The 13,274-nt window shown below is 37.1% G+C and overlaps 1 protein-coding gene across 2 annotated transcripts in view; it reads right to left on the reverse strand.

The window, feature by feature from the left end:
- Positions 1-329: 329 nt before the first annotated feature.
- SESN1 (sestrin 1) overlaps positions 330-13,274 on the reverse strand; it is a 105,878-nt gene continuing 92,933 nt past the window's right edge. For both annotated transcript variants that reach the window (XM_054490022.2, XM_054490025.2), the window contains exons 5-10: positions 12,139-12,381; positions 8,125-8,272; positions 6,466-6,578; positions 4,338-4,528; positions 2,434-2,578; positions 330-1,522 (exon numbers count right to left, since the gene is read on the reverse strand). In XM_054490022.2, the coding sequence (XP_054345997.1) occupies positions 1,436-1,522; positions 2,434-2,578; positions 4,338-4,528; positions 6,466-6,578; positions 8,125-8,272; positions 12,139-12,381 (927 nt within the window). In that variant the 3' untranslated portion in view covers positions 330-1,435. The remainder of the gene's footprint in view (positions 1,523-2,433; positions 2,579-4,337; positions 4,529-6,465; positions 6,579-8,124; positions 8,273-12,138; positions 12,382-13,274) is intronic.

The following is a 13,274-nucleotide window of genomic DNA, read 5'->3' on the forward strand; positions in this document are numbered from 1 at the left end:
TAGAGCTATTTCTACTTGTCTGAGTGTCATTTTTTGTTCTGTAGTCTCTCCCTAATGCATCCCTCTTTCTAGTAATTCTTAAAATTCTACTGGAACTCTAAAACAGTTCAAAAGAGAGCAGGCATAGGGCCACACCAGTCATTTCCAAGATAAAAATGGTCTTAGATAAGATTCTAAAGAAAGTCCACTCCTCTTTGTATGTTTCAAAATGGCTTCAAGTGTTTTTTGCCATTTAAGTGTGAATGTACTTGGCTTATGAAAGTAGATACTCAAAATTATTACTAATAGTGAAGTCATGATTTTTTAAGAGCTTGAGACAGCAAATAAAATTGGAGAAAAATTCTTCTTTATTTAAAAATACCAGTAATACTGACAGACTTCAAAAGCAATTCACGCCTCCAGAATACAAAGTACTTAATACATATTTTCAAACCTGTTTGCATTTCAAACAAAGTTAGCGTTTTTGTAAATCAAATTTGATAACCCGACTAAAAATATTTTCCAGCTTTATTATTTAAGGAGCTGCACAACCTTTAAAGTGGGGACCAGGACGCAGGCAGAGGGAGAGAGACAGAATGCACCCAGGACTGCGCAGCAGTCTACAGCAACATGTCCCACAACTTTGGTGCTGGAAACACAACTACTGCACAAGACAGCTGCCCTCCAGTGTCAGGATCCTGTGAAACAGCATATCAAAAGATCGCCAGCTTCTTATAATTTACACACTTTCATTTAGGATTGCTTTTTGAAGAAAATCTTTAAGAATGCCATTGTAATTTAATATCCAGAACCCTGAATTTAAAAAACTAATGAAAGAAATTAATTAACTGTTACCATCAAAATGGTTGTTGCTGAGCTGTGTGAGTAGGAATTCTATGCTTTTTTAGATGCAAGAAAATTAACACATAATGCAAGTTTAATTTGAAATCACACAAGTTATGTATGTAGGCTCAGATAGTAGCAATGTTCACTTTTATTACTAATAGCTTAACTGAAACAGCCATCTATTCATTCCTCCAGCAGGAATAGCAGCACCAAGATCTTCTAAAATTCTTTACATATAAAGCTTAAGTCATTATCCAAGTCCCATTCTTTGCATGCTCCAATTCTTGTTATCTTATTTAACAAAAAAGCAACAGGATTTGGAGAGTTACTGTTTGCTGTATTAAAACAGTTACACAGCATCTTGTACTGTCAAAAAGCAAAATACTGTGAATGGCAGCCTGTCTTCACAGCTCTAAACGTGAAGCTGCCAAACAGTCACTGCTTGTGCCAGCAGTGGTTTTCCACAGAAAAATAGCAGAAACTAAAGGAATCATGGCACAATGGATTTCTGAATTATTTTGTCTACCATTGGTCCTGGGGCTTAGTACCTTCCCCCTTGTAGACTATATCTGCTGATCATTCCAGAATCATCTTTAATGAAGGAAAGTCATCAGGTCATATAGCGGGTAATGGCTCTCAGAGCGTAAAGGAGTTCTGCTTGCATCCTAGCTTCTATAAGAAGCAGATTAACATGAACCTGAATATAAAATACAACATCATATAAGGAAGGGTTACAAGCATTCGCAATCAGTTTTTCAGTGAATCTAATGAACACATAAAATAAGTACACTTCCTACACTTCCTATGTAGTACAGAATAACTTAGCCTTGGGTTCGTTGAACAGATTATAAATTTCTCAAAACAACAGCTATCTTTTTTTTTTTTTTTGATGCACAGTTTCACTCTTTCCCAGGCTCGGGTGCAGTGGCACGATCTCGGCTCACTGCAACCTCCACCTCCTGGGTTCAAGCGATTCTCATGCCTCAGCTTCCCATGTAGCTGGGACTACAGGGGCATGCCACCATGCCCAACTAATTTTTTGGTATTTTTAGTATCACCATGTTGGACACGCTGGTCTTGAACTCCTGACCTGAAGTGATCCGCCTGCCTTGGCCTCCCAAAGTGCTGGGATTACAGGTGTGAGCCACCGTACCCGGCCTAATATTCTTTTTGGATAGATTGAGCTTTCATTTATATTTTATCATATTTCTTGGAGGTTTGTTACATGTCAGAAAATCTAGACACTGTTTTATCAGAATACCAACTTCCCCTGCCAAATCATTATTCAGTAATTTCTATAAAGATGTTTCAAAGAGAACAGACACTTCTACATATACACAGCTTTTATAAAACAGTCTTCTATGTGCTGACAGCCATGCCAGCACTTCTGAAGACGGGCCAGCCCACCTGTGCTCCCTGTCTTTATTCTTTTACTCTATCACCATAATCAGGTTCCCTTCTGAAGGGGTACCTGAGACAGCTGTCCTGGAATGTTTTTCTTTGGGTTGGTAGGGGTGATGGAAAGGGTTTCAGCACCATTAGGTTAGGTGAAGGAGACTACGAATCATTGCTAAGTTACAGAGTAAACAAGCCACAATAGGCACATACCTTCTCAGAGTGCTTGAACTGCCTCCAGAAGCTATCATACATTCTTTTGGTAACCTTTTCAGGAGTGCAAACAACAGTTTTGATATAAACTTTAAAGCTACGATCCAATAGCTGGTTAATTTCACCATAGTCATAATCATCATATCTGTTGAAAGACATAATGAGGATTATGATATTTTCAGTGTATAACCTGTTTTCATCTTACAAAAGTATACACATCAATAGTTAATACTGTATTTTTTCTCTGTTTGTGTAGGCAGCTGTCCCCCAAAATGATACAGCTTTACAACTGCAGGTGGATGAGTATAAAGGGATAAGAAACAGAGTACTTAGGGAGAGTAACATAACATTTTTTCTACTACCCAAGTAAATCATTCCTGAAAGCTGATAATATTAACATAGCACTGGCTACCAAGCAATAGTGTATATCTGCAATCATGAACATGCAGCCACACTGAGGAACAAACTATTATTGAGACGGAGTCTTGCCCTGTTGCCCAGGCTGGAGTGCAGTGGTGCTATTTTGGCTTATTGCAACCTCTGCTTCCTGGGTTCAAGCGATTCTCTCGCCTCAGCCTCCCGAGAAGTGTGTGCCACCATGCCCAGCCAATTTTTGTATTTTTAGTAGAGACAGGGTATCACCATATTGGCCAGGCTAGTCTAAAACTCCTGACCTCAAGTGATCCGCCCGCCTTGGCTTCCCAAAGTGCTGGGATTATGGGCGTGAGCCCCCACGCCTGGCTGAAGAAATTCTGAAAACAGATTTTGAGTATTATCGAAATTAAGAAACAAACTAATTACCTTTGTTATTGGTACTAGTACTTTCTCTCTATATAGAGATATCTCTATATATACATAGAAATTTACTTGTATAAATAAAAATAATTAGAATTACTTTACTCATGTTTCTAGGAGTTTCTGGGGTCAAATGGGAAAAAAGGCAGGGGCTGCGAGGAGAAGGATGGTCTATACTTAGGAGAGCCTCTCCTGCTTTAAGCCAAGATGGCTGCATGCACCAGTTGTCTGCGTTGCTCCACTGGGTAATGGATTTCCAATCACATAGGCACTGAAGTCTCCTATTGAGTTTTCAGTGGAAAGGGGAGAAAGGTCTTGCAAAGCTGGTTTTACAACCATTCAGGAGGCTAAAGTCAATAGTCTGGCTACTGATTAGTGGGAAATTAGTTTAAAGTTGGTCAGATGTACTTCAAATGCCAGATCTGTTTAGAGTAGATTAAATAGGGTTTGTAGGTTTTGACCAGAGTCTCTGATAAAATGAATAGAAAGCCTGATTTTACAGCGAAAATAGTTAACTAGTAAGCACTGTAGCTCAGAGTTTGTGTGCATGTGTGAGAAGGTGGTATACAATGACTGCATTTTCAATATAACATAGTAACATGGCTGAAAACCTAAAAGCAAGGACATGAAAGTTTCCCATTTTGATTACGTATTATGAGAGCAAGTACTCCTCAGAAGGAGCCTAAGAACAGCCAGAGGGGCAATATAAGGGTACTGGTTTCCAAGGAGGTAGAAACATAAACGTATCAAGAGATAGATTAAAACATAAATGTATCAAGAGACAGATTATATGAAGAGAAAAGATACTAAAGGTGTTCAGTGACAAACTTTGTTCTAGGACCAGCTTGCTTGTCCTCCCTTTCCTGGAGGCAGCTGTCATTCAATTCTTGTCAAGGTCCCTAACTCTCCCTCCTGCCTAGCTAGGAAAGAGAAGAAAAAACTAAGCTGCAATAAAGTGGTTCTTTCAAGCATAAATAGCATAAAAATAAGTTATTGGGGAGGGGATGGGTTTTGATTATGTGTGTGTCTATGTGCATGTGTGCTCCAAGCACTTGAATAATTTGGCCCAGAGGAAAACATCTCTTTATAAACACAGAAAGACGACTAACCTTATTCCAAACATGCAGTGAATATAGTTCCAAATTGCCCGTCTAAGCATTGAGGTATCAACATCTTTGTGCATTGCCATTGTATTATAAGTAAGATTGTAAGCAATGTGAAATTTTTCATCAATCAACTGTCCCACATCTGGATAAAGGCGATTTACCAAAGAATAACCATGATCTTCCCAGCAATAGTCCTAAATACAGGGAATAGAACAAATGTGAATAAATGTGGTCAAGTACAGTTCTGTATCTATAGCTCTGTAGCATGGTAAAAATCATTGTCATTTGGCTGACAATCCAACTGGCTTTTATCCCTAACTCCCAGCTTCACTTGCACTCCAATCTTTTTTCAATTCCCATACTTCAACATGCAAAAGGTTGTGTTTTATAACCCAGTGAGTTTAAAAACTAATAGTCTCATCTCAAAAAAAAAAAAAAAAAAAAAACTAATAGTCTCTTCCCCTTACACATCGGCCTTTATCTCTTTCACTCTCTCTCCACTCAGCCCCCAGATGTGACCAGCTTGGGAGTCCCCTCTCCTTTTCCATTGCTGCAGCCATTCAAATGGTCTTCAAATTATGAGTGTGTGTGTGTGTTTTAAGAGACAAGGTCTCACTCTGTTGTCCAGGCTAGAGTGCAATGGTATGATCACAGCTCACTGCGGCCTCCAATACCTGGGCTCAAGCGATCCTCCCTGCCTCAGCCTCCTGAGTAACTGGAAGTACAGGCACAGGCCACCTTGTTTGGCTACTTTTAAAAATTATTTGTAGAGATAGGGTCTTGTTTTGCTGCCCATGCTAGTCTTGAATGCTTGGCCTCAGTGATTTTCCCATCTTGGTCTCTCAAAGAGCTGGGATTACACGTGGGAGCCACCAGATCTGGCCAAATTTTGTGAATTTTTAATTCAACACATCCATCACCCATTCCTTCTCCTACCCGCACTTCTGCCTTTTAGCCCTATTAACTGAGTCTCCTAATTAGTTTTCCTATATTAAATCTCCTTGCCTCCTTTCTTTCCACCTGAAACAAAACTTAACTTAATAAACCCCTACTTCTTTGTTGCTTTCCTAAAAACACCTCTTTGATAGTATGCCATCACGCTGGTCAAAGCCTACAAACCCCACATAATCTAATGTAAACTGCTTTGGCATTTAAGGCACACCTAACCAATTTTAAACATACACCACTAATCAGAAGTAGGAATCTTTAGCTTGAAGCTCTCAGCAGCCAACCAATCTCTTTATAATTCCTTCCTTCACTCTATCCCTCAACCTAAGCTTAATTATTGTCTAGTCTCCTCTACTTACAATACCCTTTTTGCCATCCAAATTCTTCAAATCCTAATGTCCCTCCATAAAAAATTTCCAGTCCACATGATGTCTTCAATTTCTAATCTATTGTATAATTATTCTATAACTCTTCCTGGTGCCTAAATTTTGCCCCTTAGTTTATTTATTTTTATTTTTTGAGACAGGATCCCACTCTGTCACCCAGGCTGGAGTGCAGTGGCTCCATCACAACTCACCGCAGCCTCAACCTTCCAGGCTCAAGTGATCTTCCCACCTCAGCCTCCTGAGTAGATGGGACCACAGGTACACGCCATCACACCTGGCTAATTTTATTTTATTTTTTATTTTTTTTGTGGAGACAGGGTTTCCCCTTGTTGGCCAGGCTGGTCGTGGAACGCCTCGGCTCAGGCAGTCCACCTACCTCAGCCTCCCAAGGTGCTGCGATCACAGGCGGGAGCCATTGTGCCAGGCCCCTTAGTTTCTTGAGCAAAGAAACAAAATCTTATGGTTCTCAAATATTTTCATAATTCTGGTAAAATAGTTATTATTTAACATTGGCCCCTAACAATATTTGGGAATGCTGGGAGTATCAACTCATCTGAATTAAATACTTACATATTTAAATATTTACACAATAAAATTTTTAAGATATACATACATTGAAACTACAGTATGATTCCATGGATGGATTAGAAACAGTCTTTCACCTTTTATTCTGAAACAACAAGAGATACTGCCTGCAAAGCACTTAGCATAGTTCTCAAATCTAAGTGGCTCTTTTGTATTTTAAGTCAGACTGAGATATTTCTAGTCAATCATGTGCATACAAGTTGCAATTTTACCTGGACACGAAATGTTGGAACATGCATCCCATGTCTAGAGAAATCTTTATAGCCATAACTAGTATCCTCAAAATGACGAGATACATCTCTTGCTGGTGTAACTTCTTCATCATCTGGGAAAAAAGGCCATTGAAAGGTTTTTAAAAATAGGATGCTAGTTAAAATTGATTTTACCCAAAGCAAGTAAAAATGGCATAACCCTTTCTCTGATACTGAGTAACCAACATCAACCAAAGTAGTCTTACAATTATACAAAGTAGTTTACTTGCTAGTAAATACAATGTAGTAAAAGGAGATTCTCCGTTATAAAATGAGAACTCACAGTTGAATTCTCTATGCCTTTTATTGCCTCTTTCATAGACCCTTTCTCTCTCCTCCCATTCCAATTTATATGTATTAGGTTTGACTTATTCAAAGCATGAACATACTTTTGGATAATTTTTAAGATAACTATAAAAATCAGCTATGCTCCAAAATTTAGCACTTAGATTATTTTTGTTGAATATTAATGACATATAATATGTAACATGATCAAAGAAAATCCCATGGATTAACATTTTTACAGTGCTGCCTGCACTGTGCCTAAGATTTTCTGGACTATCATCATGTTTAGGAGTTGATGAGATTATAGTTTCATGTAAGTGTAGCATTAGATGACAACTCTACATCTTTAGGCATGGAAACAAAAATTTTTCCTGGAAGAAAAAAAAGTGAACATCCAACCTCCATTTAAACAAATTTGATTGTTTCTTTGCTATTAAGAAACTCGGTGCTCTTTCTCCCACTCTGTTATATTGTCAAAATACATCTGGAGACACTTTATAAACTTTTTCTCCTTTAAATTACCTGGTTTATATATTATCTCCTGTAGCCTGCATATAGATAAAGGTTAAACATAGAGGATTTAGGTTGTTGGTACTTTAATAAATATCTCCTTTTCACAAATCATATAATTTTTGTTGTTGTTTTTTTAGAGATGGGAGTCTTGCCATGTTGCCCAAACTAGTCTGGAACGCCTGGCTTCAAGGTGATCCTCCCACCTCAGCTTCTTGAGTAGCCGGTACTACAGGTACAAACTGCCGTGCCCAAAAAAATCACAGAATTTTAACTCTGGAAGCAATCTCAGGACTATTTCCTCATATTAGAGAAGCGTGGGCAATATAGCAAGACCCCATCTCTACAAAAAAAAATTTAAAAATTAACTAGGTGTGGTAGCATGTGTCTGTAGTCTTGGCTACTCAGGAAGCTGAGGCAGGATGATCGCTTGAGCCTAGGAGTCTGAGGTTACAGTGAGCTACAATCACGCCACTGCACTCCAGCCCGGCAACAAAGCAAGAACCTGTTTCTTAAAAAAAAAAAAAAATGAGAAAAAAGAGGGCACTCATATGTTAAGTGACTTAGCCAAGTTCACAAAGCTTATTAGAAGTAATTTTAGTGCCAGAATCCAAATTAAATGTCCTCCCCCTTAGTCTAGGCTGTTTTCACTTATGACCTTTTCTTAGTTGCTTGCTTTAAAAATTTGTAAATAGGAATACCTATGCAATAGTCTCTCTAAAAGGAAGGACATATTTAGATTGATGCTTTAAAAGTTATTTAAATTCTCTAAATAAAAAGTTGAGTTTTCAATAATTATATTGACTATATAATGGTTGTTCTTACCTGAAGAGAAGACAAACATACTCTCTCTTTTTTCTATTTCAAAACGTGAAGCCATCTCTTCCTGACTTGCCTCTTCTTCATCTCGACATTCCTGTAACTGCCTCATCTTTTCCATGAGGGCTTCAACCTCAAAGAAAGAATCACTTACCTGAAGAAAAAATACAATTAATGTTACACGTGGCAGACATAGAATATATATGAATTATCTTTTAAGTCTGTCTCATAAGAATTTATATCTTTTTTCTCTGTTGCCCAGGCTGGAGAGCAGTGGTGTGATCTCGGCTCACTGCAAGCTCCGCCTCCCGGGTTCACGCCATTCTCCTGCTTTGGCCTCCCGAGTAGCTGGGACTACAGGTGCCTGCCACCATGCGTGGCTAATTTTTTTGTGTTTTTTAGTAGAGACGGCGTTTCACTGTGTTAGCCAGGATGGTCTCGATCTCCTGACCTTGTGATCTGCCCGCCTCGGCCTTCCAAAGTGCTGGGATTACAGGCGTGAGCCACTGCACCTGGCCAGAATTTGTATCTTAGTAGAATATAGGGAAAATATTCTTATAATTTTAATGTACATGAATGAATAAAAAACTATTTTGGCCTATTAGGAATACAGACATGCAGATTTTAAAATATAAGGAAAAAAATGATTTTAAGAACACATTCTAATGCTTTTACCTTATAAAATTAGCAATAATGTCATTACTATTTATGCTGTTTTAAACTACTTGTCAATTTAAAACAACTGCATAAGATAACTTCTACTTGCTTAATCTTTAAATAAATAAGATATACAAAGTATAAATGATTTTGCATCAACTGTGTACACTGGGCATACATATTGTCAATGTGTCTATCATCTTTAATAATTAGATTTCTACAATTTACCAATTAAACATGAAAGATGTCTTGACATGGCTGGAGTTGGCCACCTGACCTCTGCAAATGGATCTGGCAGCTGTCACTTGCTGGGATGACTAGAGCAGTGTCACACGTAGAGTAATGGGTCTAACAAAGGACTGGCCAAGTGGTTTTGCACTAGTCAAACCGGTTATACTTCTATACCCTGCTTCATTCTAGCTACAAAAGCTAGATCAAATCTATGCAATTTATACCTTTCTTATAAAATGAATATATTAAGAAGTCTGGGTTGGGCTAGTGGCTCATGCCTGCAATCCCAGCATTTTGGGAGACCAAGGCAGGAGAATCACTTGAGCCCAGGAGGAGTTCAAGGCTGCAGTGAGCTGTGATGGTGCCACTGTATTCAGCCTGGACAACAGAGAGAGACTTTGTCTCAAAAAGAGAAAAAAAAGTCTTAATCTCAAATCTCAATGTATACATACAAAAATTAATGTTTCCCCCCTTATAAATTTATTTTGCCAGGAATGTTTTTAAGACCTCTATCTTCCATTCTTCCTGGCTTCCACCCATTGATCCTTCAGGTAGCAGCTTATATCCTTCTAAACACTGTCATTTACCCCACAAGCTCCAATTATTCTAACACAACCCTCTCCTCTTTCCTTCAGAGGACCAATCATAATTTATAATTGTTATTTGCATGATATTGATTTAATGCAGGCTCCCTTCCCAGACCAAACCTTCATAAAGGTAGGAAATCTGTTTGGTTTACTTGTATATATCCCAAGCCTAGCATAGTACTTGGTACATAGTAGATATTCAAGAAATACTTGCTGGAGAATGACTGTCAGGATAATTCTATATTAAGAGACAATCTATATCACTTGTGCTTTACATTTTCTTTTGATCCAAACAGTTATACTGAAATGCCCAGTATTAAGCCCTTTCTCTAAGACTTTCATGATGGGAAGTGTTTCTATGACGATACTGAAGATTCTTGTGGTGCATGCATACATTTTCCCCAGTTATTCCTGACATAGAGTCAGTAACCAAATAAAAAATGAGCTGAAAAGGATTAGGTTTCATGATAGGATGACTCAAAGTTTAAAAAAGATCTCTGTCAACTCACATTATCTGTCACTAATTTATTTTGTTTACCTATTCTCCTCTTAAAGAGCCCAAATTTTAAGTATTCTTAGGAAAGATAATTCTTGATAAATTATATTGAAATAAGAGGGAAAGGAAACAAAGTAGGTTTCTTTGTTCCTTCACTGATCTGCCAAAGTTGGGATTAAAAAAAAATATGGCATTTCATTTTAATATTAAAATGTTAAAACTGTGCAAGAAAACTTTTTTTTTTTTCCCCTTTATAAATTACCCAGTCTTGGGTACGTCTTTATTAGCAGCATGAGAACAGAATAATACACCAACACTTAGAAGCAACCAATGTGTCCTTCAGTAGCTACTGGAATAAAGAAATGTTGGTACATCCAGAAAATGAAAAATTATTCAGTGCTAAAAAGAAATTAGGTATCAAGCCATGAACAGACATGGAAGAAATTTAAATGCATATTACTAAGTGAAAGAAGCCAATCTGAAAAGGCTACCTACTGTATGATTCCAACTATATAACATTCTGGAAAAGACAAAACTATGGAGACAGTAAAAAAATGAGTAAGTAGTTTCCAGGGTTGGGAGGGAGGGAAAATTCTTGTTTGTTTGTTACCATTTGTATCTGAAGAGCTGAGTCAGATACTGGATATGTACCTAAAGAACAAGCCATATCAGTTCACTATCAAAGTGTCATCAGTGTGGGCCATAAACCTTCTAAAAGTATCCAACTTACCTGGGAATAGGAAGCTTATCAGAGAAATAAAAATTATCTTCTTTCACTATTCATTCTTTTAATAGAAGGAGAACTAGAAACAATCAAGTACTTTTTTCTTTAGCCTTGTACTAAATTATTGGTAGCAAGGATAAGAGTCCATCTCCTAGCATTCTAGCAACTGAATACTCTCTCTTGGATCCTCTTCTGACTGCCAAGCTTTGAAAAATAATCAGTGGCCATATGCAGGCCTATAACATGAATCTAGGCAGCTCAAAGGAGGGTGAAACTGATGGTCCAGTCCTATGATCAACCTTGGGAAAATTATTCTTTCTTGTGCTAATTTCACCATATGTAAATGCTGCCTCTTATTTAGCACCTGACAAATGCTAAGTGCTGTACTTGGCATTTTACTTCTTTAGAGACATTTCATTTAAACCTCACAATAACTTTGTGTTTTACTTTTATTTAGATATGAAAGAACTAAGATTCAGTAACTTTCCCGAAGTCAAATATATAAATTAAAGGCAATTCAACCTGTCAAATCTATTTCAAAGGGATAATATAACTCAGAAAATGCATGTAAAGCATTCAGATGGCTGTGGTACTGCTTCTAAAATTTATTTTTGAAGCATAAAATAAACCCTTGCTTTTTCGCTACAACAAAAGAATGCAGGAGGAGATTTTGATTCATTATATATAGGAATTAAAATTTGCTTATAGAAAACTGAACCTACTCTGTTTCAAAGGAGTAACAAAACTGAGAATATATAAAAGCCAGGAAGAGAAGGAATAGAGGTAAAAGCATTTTAACACATTTACATTCACCTGATGTCACCTTCTATATTGGTGCAAAGTTAAACATGAAGAAGAATTTTGAAGAGAGAAATTTCTAGATCAAGCCTTCTGAAAGATAAAAAATTAAGAAGCCAGGCTGTTTATTTTGTGCAAAAGAGAATAATGTGATTGGCACAAAAAGTCTCCACCACCAGGCCACACTATTTTCAGCCTTCCCTCATGTCACTGTAGTAGCCAATCAATATTATTTGGTCCTGACAGGACACATGCTGTTGGCTCCTGATCTTAAAATTATCTAAGTGTAAACTCCTAAGAGAGTCTTAGAGTTTCGTACATCACTTTTGTAAAATGTTGTATATCACCTAGACGAGTGATGAGCATGTGAGGCAGTCAATAAAACCCTACTGAATGAATAGATATAGGGGCCCAATATCTCCACAGTCTTAACCGGGTGGGTTTTTCTAAGAAGCCAACTGAAGAAATAATATAACAGCAATTATTGTGATTAGTTTTATGACAATCTCATGACAAATAATACTTACAGAAACATTTTCTGCTGAGTTGACCGGCATCTCATCCACACTGTGATTGCCATTTGTAATGTCACAGATGCAGTAGTTGCTAACAGAAGGAGGTCTGAATGTGTGGCCACCATCACAATGAATTTCTGGACTGATTCCACAGCCGAATGTGAATGAGGCAAGAGAATGATAGTGTGTGAGTAAAACTACTGCATGTACCAATTCCGCAAGGGACCAGCTGTGCTCTTCAGCTTTTAAAAGTCCCTTAGGGGGAAAAAAAAAGAATATATTTTTGTACCGGGGTGTGGTAAAAGTATACAGTTAATTTTAGTATTTAATTTATTGAAAACATGAGTCACCATACAAAGCCTAGCATAAAATTATCATTTGAAACATGTAGAACCCAGAATTTGCTAATTTTTATGAATATGCATTCACAAATAGAACTTAACATAATCTGTTAAGACATTCACTATTATTTTGATTTTCTGAAATACTGAATTAAAATGTGAGAGAATGCATTTTGCTTAAAAGTGGTTGCTGTATTTCAGATGCTGGATTATGAATGAATTACTGTGTTGTTAGTTCAAAATCTCAAAGCAAATGTAATAAATTTGTGTTTAAAAGTAGAAGCTGCTGTGTGAAATGCGTGTGCTTTGTTTATTATAAGGCCTCCTCAAGGAATTTTTAAGACAGTGGCTTGAACAACTTGATTAAATATTCCTAAATCATCAAAAAGTTATACATAAATTCTATGTCGCTTCTGCTTCATTATCTATTTTGTAATCTTGTATAATTTTTCCTTACTTGACAATATATAATAGGCATTGTATTAATATATTCAAATCTTATATCTTCTTGATAATATCTTTAATTATCTAATAGTATCTATTCTATGAAATAGATAAGACCAAAAGATGCATCTCTAAGAATTTATAGTGCATGGTAGACAATTTTAGAGAACATCAATCTACTTTTACTCTATTACCTCTATTAATAAATAGAACCAGAACTAGCTTAACATGGCATTTAAAACGTAACATAAAGATGCATAACAATGAGATGCCACTTCACACTTATCAGAATGGCTGAAATCCAAAACACTGACACCAATGCTGGCCCAGATGTGGGGCAACAGGAATGCTGCTTCATTGCTG

This window comes from Pongo pygmaeus, chromosome 5, assembly GCF_028885625.2.
Source record: "Pongo pygmaeus isolate AG05252 chromosome 5, NHGRI_mPonPyg2-v2.0_pri, whole genome shotgun sequence".
Classification (NCBI taxonomy): domain Eukaryota; kingdom Metazoa; phylum Chordata; class Mammalia; order Primates; family Hominidae; genus Pongo; species Pongo pygmaeus.